This window comes from Vipera ursinii (genome assembly GCF_947247035.1).
Source record: "Vipera ursinii genome assembly, chromosome: 2".
Classification (NCBI taxonomy): Eukaryota; Metazoa; Chordata; class Lepidosauria; order Squamata; family Viperidae; genus Vipera; species Vipera ursinii.
The window spans coordinates 51,791,544-51,817,812 of NC_139513.1; the positions used below are offsets into that span (position 1 = coordinate 51,791,544).

General features: G+C 37.6%; 1 protein-coding gene across 3 annotated transcripts in view; it reads right to left on the reverse strand.

Moving 5' to 3' along the window:
* Nucleotides 1-667: 667 nt before the first annotated feature.
* The window catches only part of TXNRD3 (thioredoxin reductase 3), a 34,742-nt gene continuing 9,140 nt past the window's right edge, over nucleotides 668-26,269 (reverse strand). For 2 of the 3 annotated variants that reach the window (XM_083352221.1, XM_083352220.1), the window contains exons 2-16: nucleotides 26,080-26,140; nucleotides 19,203-19,312; nucleotides 18,401-18,520; nucleotides 15,418-15,490; nucleotides 12,541-12,660; nucleotides 10,994-11,136; nucleotides 8,847-8,962; nucleotides 8,534-8,759; nucleotides 8,274-8,366; nucleotides 7,891-7,967; nucleotides 7,241-7,397; nucleotides 6,287-6,394; nucleotides 4,411-4,506; nucleotides 3,319-3,453; nucleotides 668-1,876 (exon numbers count right to left, since the gene is read on the reverse strand). In XM_083352221.1, coding sequence (XP_083208347.1) covers nucleotides 1,814-1,876; nucleotides 3,319-3,453; nucleotides 4,411-4,506; nucleotides 6,287-6,394; nucleotides 7,241-7,397; nucleotides 7,891-7,967; nucleotides 8,274-8,366; nucleotides 8,534-8,759; nucleotides 8,847-8,962; nucleotides 10,994-11,136; nucleotides 12,541-12,660; nucleotides 15,418-15,490; nucleotides 18,401-18,520; nucleotides 19,203-19,312; nucleotides 26,080-26,140 — 1,698 coding nt within the window. In that variant the 3' untranslated portion in view covers nucleotides 668-1,813. Of the gene's footprint in view, nucleotides 1,877-3,318; nucleotides 3,454-4,410; nucleotides 4,507-6,286; nucleotides 6,395-7,240; nucleotides 7,398-7,890; nucleotides 7,968-8,273; nucleotides 8,367-8,533; nucleotides 8,760-8,846; nucleotides 8,963-10,993; nucleotides 11,137-12,540; nucleotides 12,661-15,417; nucleotides 15,491-15,998; nucleotides 16,134-18,400; nucleotides 18,521-19,202; nucleotides 19,313-26,079; nucleotides 26,141-26,269 lie in introns of those variants that run through there. The other variant, XM_083352222.1, reaches the window with a different exon arrangement.

The window sequence follows — 26,269 nt, forward strand, 5'->3', positions numbered from 1 at the left end:
ACTAGATATGAGAATTACGGTAAGACAAATCTGAGAAAAAGAGGCAGAAGCAGGCATGGAGAAATTTGGGTGAGGCAGAGAGCCTTCATTCCTTATAGAATGTGGAACATGGAAGGTAAAGTATTATACCTGCCCATAAGCTTAATTGAATGGACTATCTCAAGAAAGAAGGGGATATCTATCTGAAATATTAACATGTTCCTGGGAATCTGAGAATGTACAATAGTTATGATTCAATGGGGGTAAGAATGGGGAAGGCAACCAGGAACTCCATTTTAAGCTAGAGAAGGGTTGAAGGTTTTGGTTTTTTCTATATTGTGGTTGTTAAGTAACAATATTGGTACTTGAATGTGATACTTATTGTAAATACAGTAATGGAGACATCCCACAGTCCTGGGCTGATTTTTTTCATCTGGGGTTTAAGAGACAAAATTGGTGTTTTAAATCTCTACAACATTAATATTTGCAGTCTCAAATGCAAATAATTTAAAACTTCTTACTTCTCTTCCTCAACATGAGGGTCATTTTCTATAAATATCATTGCCCAGATCCCTGCACCCCTCAGGCAGAACAGAAAATCCTATTTTATACCCCATGGTAAAAAAGTTGTCTACGTGTCTCCTGGCACTATATGATTTTAGTTTTGAAGAATACAAATGCATATGTATTTTAGTAAAAGCTGCATTTTTTAATGAATATAACAGTTTACACACATAACATTGCTTATTTATTGGACTTGTCTCCATGATGCATCATAGTTTAAAACTCTCTATGAAATACAATTTTTGAATTGAAGCATTTAAAACATACATATTTGGACACCCTTCTCAAGCTACCCTAAGCAGAGGATTGCCAAGGAGATCTCCACAGATTAAAACTATTTACTGTAATAGGAATTTCACAAAGCACAAAACCTAATTGTCATTGCTATGGCAAAGTTGAGGCAATGTATTTACAACTAGCAACCAAACCAAATACATTCATTGTATGGCTGAAATTATTTGCTTACTGCACAAACAGAAAACATAAACAGATGGTTTCAATTTTATTTGGGAATATTTTAGAATATATAAATGTGGGGGGCGGAAGATTTTTTAAAAGGGAAATGCCAAAATAGTAATTGTTTCCCCAAAATTAGTAAAGATAATTTCATGTGTTAGCACTGTTTTTTTCCTGATGACTAGAATTATAAGGATTTCATTTAAAAAACAACACATAACACATTTCATGTCATTGGAACTTTAATGCCCAGGGGAATGCAATGCATTAACAGATTCTAATAAATGAACTGGAATATTTATAAAAAATGCAAACAAACCTCAGCATTTATATTAACAATTAACAAAATGCACTACTATCTCAACAAAGTTAACAGGGCATGCTAGCAAAATTTATCAACCATACATTCAACTGTGCCTGAGTGTTTATACAAAACCACTGAAACTAAAAAAATTCCACCTGTGCAATTCAGACGTTTCTCTGGAAGAAATTTTTCTACTTGTTTGACTGGACGAATAGGTTTTCCCAACTTGCCTAGAAAGCATCAGTCATGACTCGCCTCCAGATGAGGTTCAGAGCCATAACTTCAAAAATACACTTGCGTGCCATTCTAATCACGTCAGGATTAATGTTCACCCTGCTGTTTTACTATTTCTGGCAAAGACCACCATCTTTTATAGAAGTTCAAAAATGCATCACCTCTAGTATTAAAAATACTACAATCACATATTTACCCGTGCATTTGGTATGCATTATGAAACTCCCAATAGGTTAGTGGCCCATCAGAAAATAGTTTAAACAGCAGGGTTTAACCTCAGCAACCACTCTGAGTGATATCTTTTCCTGAAGATTTTGTAATTCCCATTGTAGTGAATACCTGTAAGAGAATGAAACAGCAAAACTAGATTAAAATCCTAACAACAAAGCATATAGAATGCTTTCGATTATATCCTCCATTTTTAAATTTAATAAAAAGTAATATAGTTTCTTAATCAGTTTTTCGTCAAAGGTCAACAATATCTGATGAAACATTGTCTGTTCCTTATAAAAGAACAAGCAGTGTGCGGGTGAACATTATCGTGAAACAACAACAACACACTGAAAGTGGTGCCATAGAAAATCCCGCTGAATGTGAAGATGCCAAAGGAGTACTGCTAGTGAAGTTCCTGGATCGTGGTTCGACCATCAGTTTAGAAGTCTACTGTGAAACGTTACGAAAACTCAAGACGAGCCATCCATAACAAGTGTCGGGGCATGCTGACTTCTGGTGCAGTGTTGGTTCACAATAAAGCTCGCCTGCACACTGCTAGACACATCCAAGAACTTTTGAAGCAGTTCCATTGGGATGTTTTTGATCAACCTCCCCCCAAGCCCCCGTAGCCCAGAGTTGGCACCAAGTGACTACTACTAAGGAATTTCAAACCTTGTAAGACATTATGGCAAGTGCCTCAATTCGAATGGCAATTATGTCAAAAAGTAATCTAATGTTGTAGTTTTCTAATGTGTATAATAAAAGTTCTGTATCTGCGAATGTCTGTCATTGATAAACAAACGGAGGTTTATTTCCGAATTTCCCTCATAGAAAGGAGGTTTAGAGGAGATGGGGGGAGGGGAATTGTACTTTCAGACTTGCAAGATATTGTCAATACAGCTTTAAAATGAAGTGGGATTAACTCATCTGATTGTGATTTCTATCTGGCTTACCTGGCAAGGCTGACACCTAAACAAAAAGTAACTCAACCTGAAATGATTACTATTGTTTTAGAAAATAACTTGTCAGAATCCATTTATATCACATTCATAAATGTATGTTTAAAACATTATCCGCCCCCCTATATGGACTCTGCCATCTCCCGAGGAAGGAGGAGCATATGTGGATTCAGCCTGCCTTAGGTTATTTCAGAGACCAAGGAAACCTTTTGAACTGGGGGGATCAAAAGGGAGGAAGGTATCTGGCTTGTGTCTTCTTTTAATTCTGGAGAGGAAGAAGGCAATAACCATAAAGATTCGAAGTTCCTTTTTTTTCTTTCCCACGCAAGGGATGACACGAAGTAGAAGGATGGGGGCTGACCAAATGGCGTTGAGGGAAGGGGGGTTGAACCGGGTACCCTTTATAAAATTTCAATTTGTAAAACAATACTAAGTCCTGTCTTGTATTCCCACAACCAAGCATGTCCTAGTAAAGATTCCTTTTGGACTAGAACTGACTCCAAGAGTTTTTGTCTTCCTAAGACGTGGTTTGGGGTGGGTCCTGACAATAACAGGATGAATATGCAACATCTTTTAAGCAATATTTTTAAAAAGCATTATAATTATTACCTCTGCACTAGTTGGATGTATACCAATTGTTTCATCAAGTAATTCTTTTGTGATACCACATTTCATTGCTGCCCCAAAACCTTGGGTTATTTCCCCAGCATTCGGTCCAAGTACATGTAATCCTATTACACGGTTCTGTAATTAGGAGGTATGAGGAAGAGGAAGAGACAAGAATAGAGGTCAGTTACTTCATTTTTTTCTCCCTTTCTACAACTACTAAGAATAATGATCAAATTCCGTATGCTAGCACTTAATCTTGCTGAAAATAATAGAAACTTTTAACTTTTAACCTGCCTCCTAAAAAAAAAATTGGTACATGTAAGATAAATTCTAAGGTAATGGAAGTACAGTCATAGAAAATTTGGATTGCCTGGCAAATTAGGAAAAGAAAACAAAATTATATCATCAGCACTTTAAATTTAGAGTATGTAAAACACACAAACCAAAAACCCTCAAATAACCCAAAACTAGGAGACAAAATGAAACTTTAATCCAGTTTTGTGAGAATACACAGAGAAGGCAGAATATGAGAATACAATTTATCCATACTTTTTAAAAATCAGCTGCAAGACCTGTGAAATTAAATTATGTATCTGCATACATAATGTATATAAAATATACACAAATGGATTGTTTTGGTGTGTAGTCTTCTTAGTGGCTTTAATAAAGTTAATAAGCCAGTTTCTTGGGAAGCCTACATAGGTATGTATCTTAACAGCTTTATATATATATAATGGTATTTCAAAGCAATTAGATGGTTTGGATCAGGAATTAGACAAAGAATGAAATTCTACATGTGATATTACTAATAAAATAAACATTGAAATTGACCAATATCACATTCCACTTGATGATTACTTTCCCCAAAGGAAAAACTGCTTCAGAATAATGGGAGACAGCAAAAATTAATAATCATTTCTACTAGATCCCAGACCTTTGAAAGAACCCTTCTGATTAAGGAAGGATTTTTGTATCCAACCTACAGCAAATATTTTAGGATCATTGAAAACATCAATAAAGCAATCCATATACACATAACATTATTTCTGAAGATATGAACATAAAAAAATTATTTTAGAGCAAAATACATACATTGTTAAGCTTATTGCAGATTATTTTTGCATAACAGGTATTGTTGTCTCTATTTGGTATTGTCCATTCAAGTGGCCAGAAGTAAGTGTGATATACCTGAAGAAAAACAAAATTCAGCTGTTATATAGGTTTTTTTTAATCTATGCATCTATTGTGTTTGACATCATGGGCATTTGCTGACTAAAGTTAGAGGTCGGCATGGCAAAAGTCTAAACTATGAAGTGAAAGCATGAATTCTTCTGCATTTATTTTACCAAAAAAATATTAGGGTGGTCCCATTCTGGGAAAAAACCCCTCCATTTTGGATGCTTTGGTTTTTCAGTTGATTGCAATGTCTTCCTGACATGGTCTTCAATACCTGCCTTATTTCTCTCATCACACCTTTAACAGAGTAACAGAATTGTAAAGAACCTTGGAGGTGTAGTCCAACCCCCTGCTCGAGCCCAATCTCTTCTTAAAAACCTTCAGTGATGGAGCACCAACAACTTCTGAAGGCAAACTATCCCACCAGTTAATTGTTCTAACTGCCAGGAAATTTCTACTTATTTCTAGATTGGTTCTTTTCAATTTTCATATATGCTTTCTTGCTGAATGACACTGGGATCCAGTATAGGTAGTCCTCAATGACACTGACAATTGGGATTGGGATTTTTGTGGTTGAATGAAGTGGTTGTTAAGCAAGATGCCCATGTAACTGCTTCACTCAATAATTGCAATCCTGGCTCTCCCATTTGTGGTCATTAAGTAGATACAGCAAAAGAGCTGCCTGGCAAAAGAGAGCAGGCAGCTCGCCTACATGTGAGGAAGGGAAATCCTGCAGTGGGCTGCAGAAATAAACCATGGATCATCAGGGTTTCAAGAGGAAAACTGAAGTATTAGTTGGTATGGATAACCTTTTCCAGACACTAATAATGAGTTATATTTTGATAAAGATATCTAGGGGGGAAAAATCCCTTGTAAATTCCATTACTGGATTTTGTTGATTCAAGAAGCAATCAAAATGGAAATTATTGGCTCAAAACACTTTGCTGAAGGAGCACTGAATCAAAAGGACATGGAATGCAGAATTCGTTTAGGCAAAGTGGGAAAAATCCCAACTAATTTTTTAACTACTAACTGGAGTACCAATCATATGGCTTACAGTCATAATCGACTGTTTTTTGAATTTGCCTGATAACAATAGCCCTATTGTTGTATTGCTTCATTTTGAAAACTTGTGCTGTATATTAAAATCATTTTGATAGGTGACTGAAAATACACAGTATGTAAAGCAGATTTAAATAGTTAGCTTATGCAATGCAGATTAAAATAATTAGCTTGTGTAAAACTGGATGGTCTGTTGTAATATATAGGTCATCCTTGACTTAATCATTCTTTCAGTAATTGTTCAAGTTACATGAGTAATGAAAAAAGTCACATGACTATTTTTCACAATTATGACTGTTGCAGCATACCCATAATCGCATGATCAAAATTCAGACACTTAGCAATGGTATGTATTTGTGACAGTTACGATGTTCCAGGTTCATGTGATCACCTTTTGCAACCTTCTGACAAGTAAAGTCAATGGGAAAGCCAGATTCCCTTAACAACCGTATTACTAACTTAACTGCAGGTATTAACTTGACAAATGTGGCAAGATAGTCATAAAATGGGCAAAACTCACTTATGTATTGTCTTGCTTAGCAACAGAAATTTTGGGCTGAATTGTGGTCATAAGTCGAGGACTACCTGTATATTCCCATCAATGGTAGAGTTTATATCACATTACATTAAAACAGCAGACATTACCACAGATCATACTGTGGATTACATAGCTGGTGGTATGTTATATTTTTTATGTAATGGGTTTTCAAATAAAAAATTTCAAGTGTACCTCTATATTTTCTTGACCAAATAGTTCAATAGCTTTTTCTTCTGGTAAGCCACAACAACCATATTCCAAAGGTGTAAACACTGTAGTTGGCACATTGACATAATCACACTAAAAGTAGAAGCATACAATAGGATTCAAAACATGTAACAGCAATAGCAAAGAAGCCAACAATTGTATTCTACTTTAAATATTTCAAGACCAAATGTATGGATAGTGGTCTACTCTGTAGTAAAAAAAGCAATTTAATTTTCAGCCCTTTATGAAATATTAGGTAAAGGGTATGCATATTTAAACTTTATGGAAGAGAAAAAGTTGTGATATTATGGCCCAGGCTTATTTTTTTCCTTCTTTAGCAGTGATGCTAGATCAGGCAGAAGTTTCTTATATAATTTTTTAAAAATGATATAATAAATACTGTGTTACATACTGATGTTGCCAAATTTTGCTATTTTACTTTTAAAAATATAGATGATTTCTAAAGCAATATATTACAATCATTGCTAGCATTTTTAATTATTGCAAATCTTAAGTTGAGACATTTCAATCTTTTGCTTTTGACTATTTGTTTCTAACCATGTTGGCCTGGCATCATAATACAATTTAATTTGAATTCTGAACGTTATTACTGGAGTAACTTATCTAGACTTCCCCCCAGTTCTATCCCCATAAGAATTTATATAGTACTATGTAGGACCTGTGTTACATTTTATTCAAATAAATAAATAAAATCTTGTTAGTTGCATTTTGAAAAACAGTGGCTACTGCTGTACTGCATTTGAGCTAAGTTTAGAATCAGTAGACAGATTAGTTGTACTTTCTACCAAAATTGTTAAGCTTTGTACTAAAATTTAGTGCAATAGCTCATAGAAATTTCAAGTTACTGAATATAAGATTGCCAGCTTTTTCTCCAAAGTTAAAAGTCTTTCACTACCATCACTAAGAATATACATTTACCTTTGTAGAACTTCCTCCAAAAAGTCTGCGAGCTAATAGCTTGCCTGCCTGTATGGCAACTGGTGTAAGTTCCAGCTTTCCTTCCAAAATATCCCCAATCGCATAGACATAAGGTACATTGGTTTGTTCTTCATCATTCACAGGTATTTTCCCATTACTTGTTATGAAAGGAAAAGATAACAGCTGAAAATCACAGCTCCATTACATAACTGCACTTCTCTCTCTCTCTCTGACACACACAATTTGTCTCAAGATTTATGCTTAATATGTTCCTCAAGCAAATAATAAAATGTTCCCAAAGTAAATAATCTCAGAGTTTGTCTAACAAATTAAAATTTAACTCAAGGAAGTGGGATCTTCCACTTTATTCATAATACTTATCTACAATCAGCAAAATAAAAAATATATGAAAAATCTCAAAATTGAAAAAAGTTGTGCATTTTCATTACTGGCAATAAAAATTGCAAGCATTCAGTCATTAATCTGAACTAATCTAAAACTAAGATCACAATGCTTAAGATTCAGTCGTAACCTTATAATTCAGGACTTCTAAGAAAACATGTGGACGATATTCTCTTTGGTTTTTTTAATATAATTTTTAAATAGAATTTCAAACAGGTTGTCAGGAAAAAAACAGATCAAATACTTACTTTTCATTCATTTTCACACCAATTTTATCCAAGCCAATGGTCCTAGTGCAAGCATCACGGCCAACAGCTATCAAAACCTAAATAAAATGAATCATGATTGAAATATAGTGTGGCAGTGCTATATTAGAACTCTTTTGCATATTCAGAAGTAGTTTTGTTTAAAAGCACAATAGATTTTGCTATAAAACAAATTCAAAAGTGTTAGCATCTTTTCTTAATTGATTTCTTTAATGATTAATGGATAGAAATTAGCAATTAAATCAAAGGGAGCAATCCAATAACAAATGTTCAATGATTTTTTGCAAAAACTGCAATGGCAGCTATTGCTAAACTCTATTCTAAGATTTACCAACCATATGCACAAAAATGCAAAAGTGTCTTACAGTGTTATATTCTCCTTCAATCACTTGTGATCCTTCAGTGGATTTTGCGATTACTTTGAGTTTTCCAGGCATACCATCTTCCAGCTTTATAACCTGCATGGAAGAAGAATGAACAAAAAACTTACAGCAAACTGTATTGCTAGTGTCTTTATTGTGATTTGTATATTAGCCATTCCAAATTAAATCATTGTTTATGCTTATCTGCCATATCACCCAATAATGGAAAGAAAAAAAATAATCTTACACCGAAGAGTACTTGCCTCAATAGGAACAAACTGTCTGATGAATTTTACTCCATGTGTTTCCATGTAGGCACCTGCTTTGTCTGCCATTTCTTGATCAAAACCACGAAGAAGGATTGAACGTACCATAACGGTGACATCCAAACCAAGGCCAGCAAGAAATCCTGCACATTCCAAAGCTACGTAAGAGGCTCCCACAACTAGGGTCCTCCCAGGGCAATAAGGGAGGGAGAAGAGGTCATCACTGAAAAGAGATATTAGTGTAAATTATTAAAAAAATTAAGCATTCTTTGCAACAAACCAAAAAAGTAATGATTTCATTTCAACTAACCTCGTGATACAATATTCTTTATCTCCTGGGATGCCCAAATAGCGGGGCCTTTCTCCAGTAGCAAGAACAAATGTCTCTGCTGTATAGAAAGTTTCTTGTCCTTTTCTGTTGATTGCCTAGTAAAATGAATCACAGCATCACATCTACTATCCTTCTAGACATGAAATATTTTCCAAAAGCTATTTGTAGCAGAATATATTTATTATGTCCTACTGTTAAAAATTTATGGGGCATGAAACATTCAAAGGTTACTATCTTCTGTGTTTCGATTCTCCAAAGTGCCTGAAGGCAGAACAAGAAGCAACAGATGGAAACTAATCAAGGAGAGAAGCAAACTAGAACTAAGGAGAAACTTCCTGACAGTTAGAACAATTTATCCAGTGGAACAACCTGCCTCCAGATAGCTCTCAGAGAAAGCTTTAATGCTGAGAAAGGTGAAGGAAAGAGAAGAGGACAAGCAGCAGCAAGATGGTTGAACTCAGTTCCTATGGCAATGAATGCACAATTGGAAAACCTGAAAGAGCAGATTAAGGACAGACTGGCAATCTACGGTATGTGGTTGCTGGGAGTTTAGAGTGACTTGATGGCACATAATCAATCTTATGTTGATGACACAGCAAAAACTGTTGTTGTTTTATTTTTATGAGATTTGCAGCCAGGTATTCAAGTATAGGAACATATTGTCAGATCTGCCCCAGTCTGATCCCTTAGGGAAGAAAAACCCTCGACTCCATTTTGTTGAAAGGAAAAGTACTTTTACTAAGAGATGTTGGTTGCAGGAAAGTCAGATGGAATCTGAGATTCCAGCACAACAATACAAAACTATTTCCTTCAGTCCTGTCCCTCCCCCCATGACCAGTCCAAGCCTGGCCAACGGGATGCCACCAGGAAATGTGATGTTTTGGAAATGTTGAGGTATTTGTGCTAGCTACTTTCCTCACTCAGGACAAACGGCCTTTAAAGATGCCTTGGCACTAACCAGTTCCACGTTGATCTGCTTTTCTTCAGCTGTCATCCCCCCTCCCGAATTTCCACACAAAAATGCATACAGTTTTATTGCCCATTTGTTACCCCCATCCCTCTCCCTTAGTCCTTTGATGGCAGGGCAACAGCGTAGCACCAAGCTGAAGGCACAAAATCTTAGGAAGAAGCCTCTAGTCAACAATTTAAATAAGTATATTATTGCTGCTGCTATGCTATTCATATATGGATATAAATCCTTCATTGAGAATTCAATACTGTTTCAACTGTTTCTGACAGGGATTTAAAAATATTTATATTTTATATAGTAAAAAGTTGCTTTCTTAACCAAGTTTTCTGTAGGCAGGAGACAGGCACCATACCTTATTTTTGTTACTCTTGAACAAAAAAGGCTGATTTTCTTAGTTTCAAGTGCATAGAAAGCCTCTTTGAATTCTCACTACTTTACATTACTCGTATATGTAGTTTTACCACAGTAACTTCTTTCAAGTAATAAAAAATTAACATTAACATGCAAAGCACAGCAACATAATCAGATACTTGCATTTTTAAAAACTGATTTTCAATTCAATAATCTTCATAATCGAATGCAAATTCAATTTAATACAGTAGTCAGAGAAACATCTCATTCAAATGCATGATAAAATCAGCAATGAAAGTTGCATAATGTAATATCAATTTGCAAATATAAACACATGTAAAAATCTTAGAACTTTTTTCTTTTAGCAAAGCTCCAGTTAAAACTCTGTACCTACTGTATACAAGTACCTCTAAAACTGATTATAACATGTTCATGTATCTATTTGTTACTAATAGATTTAATGTTTTTTGAGTGGTTTCAAAGTTAAGATAATGTAGTGTGCAACTGCAAACAAGGTTAACAAATTTCAAGTTTTCCTGACCTATATTCACTTTGACCCATTTAACTGATTTTTCACTTTACTATTAAACATAAGGTTGTACCAAAAGCCAGACCCCATACGCCAATTTCAATGTTTCATGATTTATTGTTTTTCAAAGGAGTTTAGAAGCAGATGGCAACCAGTCCAAACATTTAATGTAATATACTGTAAGTAATAAATTATTTATGAGGCCTGACTTCTGGTACACCCTGTATATACAACCAATTTTGGAAGATTAAAATCTATGTAAATTTCTGCAAGTACCTTGATCTTATGTGGTCCAATGAATTCTCCATATGCATTGAGGTATGTCACAGTCTTCTCACGTAAAGCCACCCGATATCCCCAATTCAAAGACCCTATGTAATTTTGAATTCCTTCAACCATGGTTTCCCAATTGTGTTTAACTGAAAAAAGGTGCAAGTATCACAGATAAAACAGCATGCAAACAGATTTAATTGAGATCTAATTTATAGCGAGCTTGTACAAGTACAGCGCAATATGTATCTGGAAAATATTTAAAATCCAAATGCTTTAGAAAGAAGAAATCAATCATACCGAATACACAAACAACTATTTATCTGTCTGTCTCTTTCACACACTAGTCCTCTATATATGACCAGTCACTTATTGGGACCTTATCCAGATTTGAAGATACAATGGCTGGACCCACCTCCTGTGGTCACATCATCATATTTTGGGCTCCTAGCAACCGGCAATATTTACAGGCATTTGCAGTGTCCCACATGATATGACAATTTATGAATTTTTTTTGTGCCAGAAACCAGCATTTATTTCTGATTTCTGACAAGAAGTGTCCCCTGCAGGCATTTGCTTAACAACGGCAGCGTTTGCTTCATGACTGCAGTGATCTCTTCATGACCATTATGGTGGCTTAGTGATCGCTGCAAAAAAGAATGTAAAATTGGGCAGTCATTTGGTGATCCTCTTAACAACTAACATAATTTATGTTGCAGTTTTGGGTTGAATTATGGTCCTAAGTCGAGGACCACCTGTATTCATGGGAAAGAAAACTTCAGGGACTAAACCGGTCTTTCATAAATGGATACAACTGAATGGGGAAAAAATACACATGCATACCGTGTAAGACCTGGTCTTACCTTTTTTTGCTTCCAAAAGAGGAACCAGGTCTTAATTTTCAGGGGGATGTCTTTTCCACTCATCTCGCGGTGGTGGCACAGCCCTGCCCATCTGCCCCACTTCTTTTGTGGCCAAAGGAGCAGCTTCATTCTGCAGCTGAGAATGGAGCTCTGGTCTGGCCTTTCCAGAAGGCCTCTACAGTCGAGAACCGAGCTACGGATTGAATCTATAACTCAGTTCTCAGCTCTGGAAAGGCCTCTGACTGCGAAATGCAGGCTGGGGGATGCCACAGAAGAAGGAGAGGCAGCTGTTGATTTATAGGAGGCCTGGTAAGTGGGTGCGGGGCTTGTGGGCAGCCCCACCCTCCCCAAAGCTTTATTTCTAGGCATGTGCCTTGCCCCCAAACTAGGGCTTATTTGGGGGGTAGGGTTTATATTAGGCCCACCCCCAAAAAATCAAACTAGGTCTTATGTTCAAGGTAGGTCTTACTTTCAGGAAAACACGGCATACATACAAACCTAAATATGAATGATAAAGAATATTTATTGTTCTTTAAAAGGCAAAGTACAGAACAAGTCTATTCAGACCAGATTGCCAAGTTTGAGAATATTCAATGAAGAGAAAAATCTAGTTGCACATTAATTGCAAAATTTTACATTCTAGCATCACCATGAGTTCTTATATATTGCCAGATAAATACATTTACAAACCTTGCTGATCATACTCCCATCCAAACTTTCTTGAATCTTGCAATGCCTGACCTAATAAAGCTGCTTGATGCATCAACTTTTTGGGAATGCAACCAACATTTACACAAGTACCACCAAGCCCTGAAATGGAAGGTGCAATTTTAATTGTTTGGTTTAATATTACTAGTATTCAAGAAATGTTATCAAAATATATAGCCCAGCTTATGTATCCTAGCTGCCTTTTAACATGATAATAATATTAATCTAATATCTCTGCTGGATGAAATGAAAAATAAGTTGGGCTGAATCATCATGTTATGTGACAATTTAATCACACACCTTTATTTTGCCTCACATTGCCATGTAATACACTGACTACCTGCTACTAAAAAAATCCTCTACATAGTGTAGTGACAGAAAGTAGTTTTAAACATGGGGTGAATTTCCTTCAATATTTAGCAAAAGACATTTTAAATACAAGTTTGAAGATTTAAAAACAATCTTAATGAAAAATAAGAGTGGCTAAACGATTGATTTTAGAAAATTACAAGCAGCCTAAAAGTCCAGATAAGTTTCAATAAGGATTTGAAATTAGTTATAAAGAATCCTTCCCATGAGCAAATGGTTTTGAGTTATTTTTTTAACTGGATATTTTTTAAAAAAGGATATTAAGAGAGAAGTAGAGGGAACCAAAAATAATACCGTATTTTCCGGCGTATAAGATGACTTTTTAACCCCTGAAAATCACCTCAAAAGTTGGGGGGTCGTCTTATACGCCGGGTCGTCTTATACGCCGGAAAAAAAAAACAAATCAGTCGAGCGTCCCCGTTCTTGCAAAGCCGGGCCGCCGCGCGCAACCGAGCTATGTCCGGCACGGCTCCGGGACACGGCTGGGCGGGAGCGTCGGGCGGCTCTCCCCACGGGAAGGCGGCGCTGCCCATCGGCTCTTGTCCATCGCAGAGGAGGCGAAGGCCCGACTGGCCCCGCTGGCCCTCCCGCTGCTCCCGCGCTTCTGCCGGTCCCCGAGGCACAGTGTTTCCCGGGCGGCAGGCAGCGCCGGAGGGCAGCCGCCACCCCGCCATGGCCGGCGCCCCTCCTGCTTCCCCCCCAGGCCTTGAACTTCTCCCATTCGGCGCAGGGCGGGGCAGCTCCGCCCGCAGCTTCTTTTTCATGTGCCGCTTCCCTCTCACCATCAGCCGAGGTGCGCTCGGCCCGGGCTCCCGGTCCCTCTTCCCGGCCGGCTTCCCACCCTGCCCCTCATGGAGCTGGACTGGGCGTGCAGCCTCTCGGTGTGGCTGCTTTTCCTGGGCAGCCTGGCGGTGCGGCTCCTGCGCTCGGAGCTGTTGCTGAGCCGGTGGCTGCTGCTGCGCGTGGGGCTGCTGGCCGTCCTGCAGGCGCTGGGCCGTCCTGCCGCTGCCCCTCAGCGCCGCGCTCACGGCGGCTGCCTGCTGGCTCGTCTCGGCCAGCATCGCCCAGCGGAGCGGTGCTGGTCACAGGTGAGTCCGGTGGGCGCGAGGCCCTCCCCTCGGGCAGCGGCAGGACGGCCCAGCGCCTGCAGGATGGCCAGCAGCCCCATGCGCAGCAGCAGCCGCAGCAAGAGCTGCAAACGCAGGAATAATGCGTTTGCATTCCCTTACCCCGTTTCACAGAGCCGAAAACCCCGTGCCCCTCCTGTTTAAAAAGTTTTGATCTTTGCAAATGACCTTAGCAAAACTTCTGCGCAGCAGATGTGGGAACAGCGGGGGCGTCTCATCCTTCCTCCCACTCCGGATTGATCCCCGTCCCGCCGCCCCTCTTTCTCCAATTTGAGGCCGAAGCCAGTTTCTGAACCAAGAAAGGGGAGTTCAGTGCAAGGCGCCCCAGGATCGAGCTAAATTGCCGGTTAATGCAGAACGGAGAAGACGGGAAAAGTTCCCCAAGAGTTAGAGCAGGAAAGGCGAGGCAACCACTGACCAAGAGGATGGAAATCGTCGAATCCACGCAAGCGCTCCTTGCAACTGCTTCTTGCCCTGCTTCACCCTCCCCAAATGAAATTAAAACAACCTCTTACCGCCTCGCCCGAGACGTAGGCCGATAAGGCGACGGCGAGCACCATCCACACGTTCCATTCATTTTAATTGGGGTTTTTAATAGTACAGGGTTGATTTAATATTTTTTAAATTGGGTTTTAACTTTTGTATGGTTGATTTTTAACTCCCTGTAAACCGCCCTGAGTCCTCAGGGAAAGGGTGGTATATAAATGCAATAAAATAAATAAATAAATAAATAAATAAATAAATAAATAAATAAATAAATAAATAAATAAATAATACAATATTTAAAAACCACTTTTAATGTACTTATAGGTGAATGGAAATTAGTGGTTATTTTAGATACCAGGAGAGCTAGGCAATACAATCTTTTGGGGAAATTTATTGAAAAGGGCAGGAACCATGGAAAAAAGCAATAGCAGAGTGGTATAATTAATTCTAGCATTTAAGCATGAATGAAAACACAAAGTATGGCTAAAACATAATAGAATAATAAAAATTCACCTGTACTCACTTCTGATCAAGTTTCTATTGTAAGCAAGCAAGAATTTCAAATCTATCCACATACAAAGTGCCTATCCAAGCAGATTTAATACATCAGAAAAAAATAACATTTTACATATTAGCAGAAAATGTTTTTAAATAACAAAAAATAGCTACATAAGTAACTGCCTTTTTATGTAATTATAATTATAGAAATGGGCTTGAAAAGAAAATAGAAATATGCTGACCAATGAATTTCTCAAAGATACATCTGTGAACCCATTAGACATAGTAATTTTATTGAACCATTTAGAACAGAATCAGGAACGTCAGCAAATTAAGCAATAAGTGGCATTAATAAAGTCCATGCAAGCATGAAACATACCCCATGTAGTACCCAATGGTGTTGGCACAACATAGTCTAAGACCATGACCTTCTTCCCTAAGGTGGCAGCTTCCTGAAAAGAATAAGCAATAGATAAGAATAAATTACGACTCTAAAACATAGAATTTAAGAGTTACAAAATGTAGCAATAATTAATAATTAAAATAAAATGCCAAATCTTAAGTCAATTTAACATTTATTACATTTATTTAAAAGGATGATAAATAGAATTAAACATGGTTCCACAAAACCAGAAGTAGAAAATATAAATACAGAAAAGAAGTTCTGTGCACTGCTCAGCTTCCCTACATTATTAACATATTATTAAATCTAGTCAAAACCAATCCTGGAGATTTCTCTAATGAATGTATGCAAGTTACACACTTGTGTACGTGGGCATGTACATGTTAAGTGTATGTATGTATTAATAAATTTATATGCTGTCCATCTCACTATTGAATTGACTCTAAGCGGCTTACAAAGCAATAAGATTACAAAACAATTAAAAGAGGGGTTAAATAAAGATTAAAAAATCATTAATTCAATTCAGTATATATAGCGATGTTTGTCAAGATCATTACCATTTTTGCAGTGTATGTTCAGACAGATACCTTCCTTGTTGGGAACAGAACATTCTGGGAAACTCCAGAACATTCTGGAGTGGTCTTGAGGGTTTCATTGTGAGGGAGTTAATCCTCTGAAAGTGGTTTGGGTATCTAGAACATTGTACAGAGTTTTCAGATTTGAGGGTTAACTTCTGGAAGATTGCTGGATCATCTGGAAGTTTTTAAGAAGAGACTGGACAGCCATTTATCTGACATAGTATAGCGTTTCCTGCCTGATCTCCAAGGTGCCTCCCAACTTTATTATTATTATTATTATCATTATTATTATTATTATTATTATTATTATTATTATTATTATTATTATATTATTATGTTATTTTGTTGTTAATGTTATCATTATTATCTCTAGAATGGCTGGAACAGTATCCTCAGAATAATAGATTTTGCACACATGCTTAATTTTAAAGATTTTTAGTCTTTATTTAATCCCTCTTGTTTTACATTAACTTTTTAATCAATTTGCAAGCCACTTAGTTGCATATAAAGAATCCATTTATGAAATTAATTTATCCTCAACTGTATATATGAAACTTTCTCTCACATACAATACATAAGAAAATGTAGACGTTCTTGACCCTGCTTCAAGCAAAAAAGAAAAATGGACATAAGACAACGATGAGGAAGAAAAGAATGAACCTTAATTAGCAAGCATTACAAAAGCATTAAAATAACTAGGAATTGGGAAAAGGCCTATCACACCCAAACCACTGGTGAGGCTAACTTTTTAAAGATATCCTAGGCCAGTGATGGTGAACCTTTTAGAGACCGAGTGCCCAAACTGCAACCCAAAACCCACTTATGTGTCATTGGGTGCTGGGTGGGCGTGGCCCTTTGGGTGGGTGTGGCCCATTGGGTGGGCGTGGTTGCCATGGAACGGCAGACTGGGTGGGACTAAAAAGTTCAATCAATCAATTCCAAATTTGCGAGATCTTTTTTTCCTGTGAGAAGTTGAAATTGATTGAGCCTTTTTTTTGGCACACAGCGGCGGAGGCCTAAAGCGAAAACGTTTTATAAAACCCAGCTAAAGGCCTAGCACTGGGACGATTGCGTGCGTGCCCACAGAGGGGGCTCTGCGTGCCATAGTTTCGCCACCACAGTCCTAGGCAACTATGATGCTTTTTGAATTTCTTCTATTCCTTTTCATCCTGATAAGATATATTTATTTTCCCCCATGGCCTCCAAAAAATACAGAAAAGTATATAGTACCAATTTTTAAAAGAAAAAAAAATGCTTGTATTAGATTAAGTAGATGAATTTATACATGAACAATATATACTGGAACTTAGAAAGTGTAAGCCAGTCTTTGCAATATTATGAGCTATCAAGTCTGTGTTGACTCATAAGTGACTACATAGATTTTTTTCCAGGATGATCTGTCCCAAATCTTGTCCTTTCACTCTTCTGTCAGTGCACCCATGACCCATCAGTGCTGTAATTGAGTCAATCCACCTTGCTGCTACTCATTCTCTTTTTCTCGTTTGTTTCACCTTTCCCAGGATTATATATTTCTCAAAAGAGGTGTTTACATTATAACAGTTTGAACCTGGTCATTTGTGGGTTGAGTGAGAGCTCTGGGTTTAATTTGTTCTATTATCTATTTTTTTGTTTTCTTAGCTATTCATGGAATTCTCAGGACTCCTCTCCAATATTAAATGTGGTCTCCTTGCTAAAATGTAGGAGTGATTTGTCACTGCCCTCTTCTGAGCAGTATGAAATGATTCATCTGCCATGATTAGTAAAGTGTTATTTTACTTCCAGCATCTTTCGAAATCCCTGCTGCCCAGTATAGGTGACTACTTACTTTACCTGAGCAGATAGAATCTCCTTCACAATTTCCTTTACCTGAGCATACTTGCTCTTGGGATACATTTCTTGCATACTGTACCCATCTTTCCCAAGAACCCTCAGTTATCACCACAATGAAGTAGCACCACACTACTTGGGGCTTGGGAAGGAGATTTGGGGTTTGCCATATACAGGCCTGTAACTCTAAATAATGAAGGGGGCTGAGGAAAATTCAATACAGAGATCACCAGGCCAAAAAAGGCCAATACATGAATATCTGTATCCATTTGCAGCAAAAGCTGATGTATAGTGACTAAGGTACATATGCCATAGTATTTGATGAAGTTTACATATAGGACTCTATGTATGACTGCAGCTTCACTCTATCTCTCCAAGAGCTACCTTAAAACTATGATGTAAGCAAACTGGTTTGCATATTGGTTCAACATCAATATGAAATATTGATGAATCTATCTATCTATCTATCATAACCAATAGGATGAATCTGAATTTAAAAAAAACTAAAACACTGAAGTAACATTTTTTTTTAAAAAAAATCATTGACGACATACCTTGGAACAAGCAAGTCCACCAGAACCACCACCAATAATAATTAGGTCATAATCATATGATTCCATCTCTTCATGCTTTCCATTCCCTAAAAGCTTCTGCAATGTACCATCGTGGTAAGCCTGCAATAAAAACATAGCTCATTAAAAAAGGATGAATCTTTTATTAGTTTTCTTAAATGTCAAATGCATAATTCTTAGATTATATCTAATGGGTTTCTTCCTTTTGGGGCTGGCTGTTTGATCCCATGAACATTTCTGGAAATGAAAGGGACTTTTACAATTTCCCCTTCAGAAGTCAGATGTTCCTCTGGAAAAGTGAAGGGCCTTAATATAAAAAGAATCCTGAAAAATTGCCTTCATTCCCTTTCCATTCGTATAAACTCTATTTGCTTCTATGAGTAGAAGGATACTAGATAAATCTCAATGCTGATCATCAAGGTCTGTTTAGCTAACAGATTACAACTAATCAGGTTAGCAACCATACTGAATATCAGTGCTTTCTTGAGCTTTAAGACATGATATACTACAAGTGGAAAATTCATTTTTAAGCAATTAATGTAATATATAGCTGTAGAGAACAACACAAAAAAGATAATATTAGGAAAAGCAGATACTACATTCTCAATTTTCAAACAGAAAGGATATGTTGTATGCACACATCCCATATACATGTGCATGTTATTCTTTACAATAATTTATTTCACTAATAACCAGAATTTGTGAAAGTAATCTATTGGGGAACTTCTTAAAAATGTGAGTCACAGTTAATTTCATACATAAGTGAAAGAAGTTGGAAGATTACTTGAAAAGTTTGATCACATCCACCAACATGGTTTCCATTTATAAACACATTGGGGACAGTCCTTTGGTTCGTCAATTCTAGCAGTACTTGCTGGATACTAGGTCCATCATCTAGAATTGATAAAGGGAAAATAAAGTTTATAATAGTAAAGTTCACTGATTTATTGTTCAGCATAAAAAGCATTACCACAGCCTGTTAAGATCCATTCAAGTGGTAAGACGTCTCTAATTAAAATAACCATGTCTATTGCAAAACAAGACCTGAAAGAATTAGTAAAAATATTCATTCACTAACTGAAGACTTACTAATGCTCCATATAAAAGTACACATTAAAAGTTGGTTAATCTAAAACTGAAATATGTTTAAAGAGTCTACAAATTAAAATGTCCTTCAGACTTGTAAATGTCTGTGGAGATTCTTAGTCATCCTGGTCATAGTTGTCTCAAAAGTGCCTTTTCAAAAGGCAATTGAACTATTTTTTCCCCCTGAAGATGTTTCACTTCTCATCCAAGAAGCCTCATTGGTTCTGGAAGGATGGTGGGGTAGTGGAAGGATTAGGTTTTTTAAAAAATATTTTATTAATTTTCCAATTTTACATTTAGGTATTTAAAAAGCAACGTGGTGACTGGGTTAATCAATAGTTTGATAACAAATCTTTAGTGCAAATCTCAGGTTACCACATCAGATATTTCTTCTCTTTTTCCCTTAGCATTTACTCTCTCGTATTCAAGCTAGTAGTTTTAGTTATATCAACTCAATAAAAACATCATTATTACATTTATCAATAAATTTTTAGCTTCTACATATATATCTTAATTACATTCAATCTTCATAAACAATCTATATCCTGTTATTAATTTTTATCCGATTTTTAGTTTCTTATCAATATTCCAATTTAACCTTTGATATTTATAATTTTCAGGCTTTGGGTAACCAAGATTTCCCTTCTCAATTCATAACAAAATATAATATCCAAAATACACATTTTATCTATTTGAATGTAATCTTGTTCTATTTCCTAAAAGTTATCTATTTCCCACCATATTAAATCATCTACTTAATAATACAATATCCCCTTTAATAAATCAAAGCCATTATGTATATCACCTGGGTTAATCAATAAATCAAATATATTCATAATAATTAATTTTCTTTTCCCTTTTAGGTCCAATTTTTAAATATTAAAAGATAAAATCCTTATTTTCAACTAATTTCCAATTAGTTGGAAATCTAATAACCAAAATTCCCCTTATCTCAACATCTCCCTTTAACCCTCTAATTAATAATATGAAATCCCCTCTAATAAGTCAAAACCCCAATTTTCTTCTACTTTATACTGGCTTTCATCCTTCGCCAACTAGGCTTCCATATCAGTGCTTTTAGATCATCAAATAGATCTCCCTCTATTATTATATATGTTATTTGAAATAAAGGAGACCATTTAGTTGCCAGTTTTCTGGAAGGACTAGCCCATTTGTTAAATTGTCTCCCTGTTATTCCAGTTCCCCATGTTTGCTCTGATATATTTGTCTTCCATTCAATCTGTTGTTCTTCTTTCTCAAATTTCTTCTGATTTATATAGAAAGTCATTTCCATTTTCAGTGTTGTCACTTCTTTTTCTGGATTTTCCATCAGGTGTGTTCGTTGGTCAACTGAGTCCTCTGTCTTAATATTTGATTGTCCCACTTCTTCTGTTATCTTCTGCACTGTTGGTTCTTTGGTTGTAGTCAAAGTTTGGATTTGTGTACCTAAGCTGGCATCTTGATCTTTTATGTTAAGTCTTATTTTATCACAAGCTGAAAGAATGGGTTTCATCCATCTCTTTCATGTATTTATAAATAGTCTTTCTAGTAAAAGTTGTTTGTCAAGCAAAATTTTATAGTCCAAGGTATTTCAACATCTCATATAGTGACCAATATTTCTCAAGTAAAGAGATAGGAAAGCAATTTCCCACATGTAACTCTGAAAGTCAGTAAAGGTTTACATTCACAGTTCAAGTAGGCCAGTTATACTGCCCAGCTATTCTCTTACAGCTAAGTCTCTCACAGGTAGTGCCAAGGTCAGAAAAGTCTTATCTAAGGTCTGGGCTTCAAGCCAAGAGTCTTCTAGGAAATAACACATTGTAATACCAAACTTCACCACAAGATGTAACCAATGGCATTTAAAGTTTTTTTTTATTTTTTTCTAATCCTTAGTCCAATTTTATTTCTTTTTTGTAGATAAAGAGTCCCCAGTAAAAATAGGAAAATTTTTGGTCCCCAAGTTTCAGGAACATATAAATCCAATTAGATTAAAATTGTTCTTATAGTGCTTTGATTCCCCTGGGTAGTCAGACCCCACTATTTTTAGAGGGTAGGATAGAAATTCCCTTCCCTCTCTCCTCACAGGGGGATAGATATTTCGAGCACCTTTTACAGGAAGAAAGGTACTTAGGGTAAAGAGAAGATCAGATCTCACCCAGTTTCATCCGTGTTGCTTTCGAAGTGCTTCATAGTGAGTTTGACTTTGGCTGTCTGCAGACTAATGATGGGACATATTGCTATGACCGATCTTTCCTCCGCTAGTTTGGAGGGCTGCCCGGATCCAGTGGAAGGGCTACCTCCCTCCCACGATCATTGCCCCTACAAGGGGTCCCTTCCTTGCTCATTGCCCCTACAGGCCCTTTCCAGGGTCCCCTAGCGAAGGGAAATTGGATGTGGAAGACGGAGCTTGCCTTCTATGTGGCTGCAGTGGCAAACCGGAATTCAGACTAGCCCCCACCATCCTGCCAGAACTCATGAAGCTTCTTAGAGAAGAAGCAAAATATCTTCCTCAGGGAAAAAGCTGTCCAGTTGCCTTTTGAAAAAAATACCTTTGAAACCTCAGATTTGTAATAGTTAAATGTAGCAATCTAAAAAAAATAGCATTAATGTTCTTGTTCTCATCCAGTTTAGTCATAAAGAGGAAAGACCATTCCATCTTAGGCTAACTTTGCTTCATATACTGTAGAGCTAGTTATTCTTAATGATATCTAGTAAAAACAAAACAGCTTCATTATCACTGATTCCCAAAACAATGTTAAAGGATTAGTATACCAATTCCACCCTTGATAACTGCCAAGCTCTCCAGATTTTTAAAACAGTTTTGGGCCCTTGTAATTAAGGGGAAAAGGGGGGGAAGAAGGGAAAACTAGAATTAAATCATCACTAATTTTTACTTATAAGCATGTCTCTGGGCTCATAATACAACTAGCAAGGAGTTATGAGTACTTATATGGTGTGTCTTTAAAATTTAACTTTCTGAACTTGCTTTCAAAAAACCCAGTTATGCCTACTAACCTAAAAGGTTAAGAACATTTAAGTCCCAATTTAAAACTGGCCTGATAAAATGAAGAACAGATATAATCAAGGCTTTTTTTCCTCATAGAACGCTCAGAACGGTGTTCCAGCACCTTTTTTTGCACAAAAAAAAGAAAAAAAAAAGAAAAAAAACTTGCACAAGCTGTGCTACTCCCTCCAATGGCTTTCAAAAGCCAATAGGAACTGCTGCTGAGCGCGCCAAAAGACAAAGGCAAGTTGTCTGCAGCAAAGGCAAGTTGGAAGGAACTTTCACCATCTCAACTAGGTAAGTGAGGATCAGGAGGCAGGGGTGGTGGTGCTGCTGTGGGCAGGGGCGCAGAAAGCATTGGTAGTGGGCTGCCCCCCGGGGTTGAAGTGGCTGGTGTTGTGGGAGCCACAGGGCCCGCTCTACATGGGGCTGTGTGGGGCAGATGGCATGGCTGCGGGTGGGGGGTGGCGGCAGTGGCTGCCCCCTGAGATCGAAGTCAGCACCGGAGCAGCTAGTGTGGCAGCCGTGGAGCCTGGTCTACACGGCGAGGCAGGAGGCGCTGCTGGGGTGGCTGCAGGCAGAGGCGTGGGGGTGGCGGCGGTGGGCTGGCCCCCGAGGCCAGAGTCAGCACCGGAGAAGGTAGTGTGGCAGCCGCAGGGCCTGCTCTACACGGTGGGGCAGGTGGCGCTGCTGGGGCGGCTGCAGGCAGGGGCGTAGGGGTGGCAGCAGTGGGCTGCCCCGCGAGGCCAGAGTCAGCGCTGGAGTAGCTAGTGTGGCAGCCGTGGGGCCCACTCTACATGGCGTGGTGGGCAGCGCTGCCGGGGCGGCTGCAGGCACTGGGCGTGGAGGTGACGTATGTGGGGCATGGCAGGCGGCTGAGCTTCCACGGGCCAGGCCAGATGGTGATCTACCCGGTGCTGGATGCCTGCCGCCGCCTCCACTGTCTGCCCTGTGCAGCTGTTCCAACACTGACTCTGGCCTTGGGCGGCAGCCCACTACCACCCCCCCCAGCGCCCCTGCCCGCAGTTGCCCTGGCAGTGCCGCCTGCCCTGCTGTGTAGACCGAGCCCCACGGCCGCCACACTACCTGCTCTGATGCTGACTCTGGCCTCGGGGGGGAAGCCCACCACCGCCCCGCCCCCACAGCAGCGATGCTGCCCGCCCCACGCAGCCCCCTGTAGAGTGGGTCCCGCGGCTCCCACAGCACCAGCCGCTCCGGCCCTGGGGGACTCCACCAGCGACACCCAGCCTAGCCGCATCAGTAGGTTTGTCAGACATCAGAAAGCAAGACAAAAAAGGGTTTCCTTGCAAACAGAAGGGAAGGATATTCTAAATAAGTTCACACATCATATTATTAGGCCATAGTTTTCTGTGTATGCCCCAAACTGACTTATTTAGGACATACACTGTGTTTCAAATGTTGCTTTGCAATGAGTGGATTCAAACATCAGTTTAAGCAGCATTTTTGCCGAATCCAGATTAGATGCATAATTTATGGTTTATATAAAATATGAATAAATATAGTATACCTAGACTGTGGGTCCATATGTATGAATCCTGCCAATAGTGATTTATTACAATTAAACAATATGGCTCAGCATAATGTGTGAATCCATAAAAAACCAGCATTATTTCAGACAAGGATTTGCCTGTTTTCAAAAATAATCTACAGTACTCAGTTCCAGAATACAGTAATAATACAATAAAACTAGCACAATACAAGCTTCTCCCTTTTGTACTGGTGTTGTGATGTAAGGGGTGGAATTTGTGTCATATTTTAATACATCCCACTTCCCAGTGATTGTGCAGCTAAGGCTGAGTGACAAAAATACAGATAATCAGTAAATATATAATGTTTTAATTATATAAATATATAAATAAAATTATATAAATAAAAGATTAACAAGATGAGAGTTCAGGCACTTTTTTATAGAAAAAAAGCACTGGATATAATTAATCAGATTTATTAAGGTTCAGATAAGGCAAAACACAATTAATATAAAATATAATTGAAACAAACTCTCTACCAAATGTTCAAGCTAAATAAGGAAGACAGGTAGAAAAGAAATTCAGACTGAACCACTTTCTTAAAAAATCTTTTCTTGCACTACAAGTTTATTAGGAATTAATAATTCCTATTTAATATTCCATCACTGGATTTATACAGTAAGGTTCTTTGTAGGAGTGAGTTGTTCTGTAACATATTGGTTTGGATCAATACAATTAAAGTCAACCACTTTTTGGCTGCTAACTTAATAAAACAGAAATAAGCTAACAGATAAAAATCTGTTTTGCAGAATTCAAAATCTAGGAATGCAGATGCAGTTCAAAAGTTTCTGTACATCTTCCAACTTAAGTTACCACATCCGGCAATTATACAGAAGACAAGAACTTGCTTGTCCCATCTGGCTGGTTTCTCAATACAGAGTAACAGATACCACTAAACAAAAGATGAAGAGCTAAAGAGAAATACCATAAATATATTGCAACATAGGACAGAAATTTTAGCTTATAGAGAAAGTATTTCCTCAAAGTGGTGGTTATTTTTCAGTCAAATCCCTATGGCAAGTGTATTATTTTATTTTACACTGAAATTATACATAGGGAGAACTGTAAGCCAAACTGCAGTACAGTATATTTGGAAAACATTTTTAGATAAACTTTTGTTCTTTTCTTTTGGGGAGAAAAATGTGATAAAAATCTTGTTATATTGTGTACTCTATAACATATAAAAGAAACAAGGCAAAATCTTCAGTTTAGTCTGCTAAAATAATAATTCTCATCAGAATAAGCCAGATCAATATAACTGAACAGGTTAAGAATGGATATGAGGTAAAGCCTAAGCTATTGCATGCATATCCCTAGGCGCCTCATACTGAAAAACTTAATATGGAATCTAGTTCCCTTACAATTACATAGTCTTGCTAATAATTGAACTCTTTGAAAGTTAATTATATGCTATGGTTTTCCACCTTTTTACCTTGATGGACACAATTCAAATGTTGAGGACATAACATGGATGTTTCCATAAACCACTGGTACTCTTGAGAAAGAGATCTATCTGTCCATTCACAATAGTCACAAATGATGATTGGCTTACCAGTGTTTGATCCTCCACAGAATGTTCTCTATCATCCTTGCTAGTCTTTATCGTAAGTCTTTCCACATTGTCAAAGAAAACAATTACCTGCAACAACCTTTTTCCCCCCAGAGTCAGGCATTGTAGGAGTTAAAATGAGGCTGAAGAGTTGGCAAAGATTTACAGTATTCCAGTCCCAGTTGCTTAAAGGAACAGCAGAGAACCTGATAGGCACAAAATAATTGTCCACAGGTACCAATTGGAGGGACTCTAGTTTAATTATTTTTTAACAAGTTATTAAGCAACATATACACTTTTTTGAGAGGAGAGGAACCGTATAAATCCAGAAATAGAAGAAATTCACAAAAGCTTCAGTATGAATTTTAAGAGCTATTTGTTCAAAACAAAGCCTTGAAAAGTTGTACCATTTTATTACATATTCTAGTTGGGGGAAGTTTGAATTCTGTTTTGCAGAGATCAATATTATCCTTACCAATCTTGTCCAGTTCCAGAGCACTATATTCTACTCCCAGAGAATGAAAGAGATCTTTCACCTGTAAAAAATAAACTCTGATAAGGAAATAAGAAAAGTCATGAAACCAGTATTTCTGTTCCTCTTGGAACAATGCTGCTTTAGGTTAAACAAGCATTTGAAATAAACAAATTATTGCTTAGTAATGGCT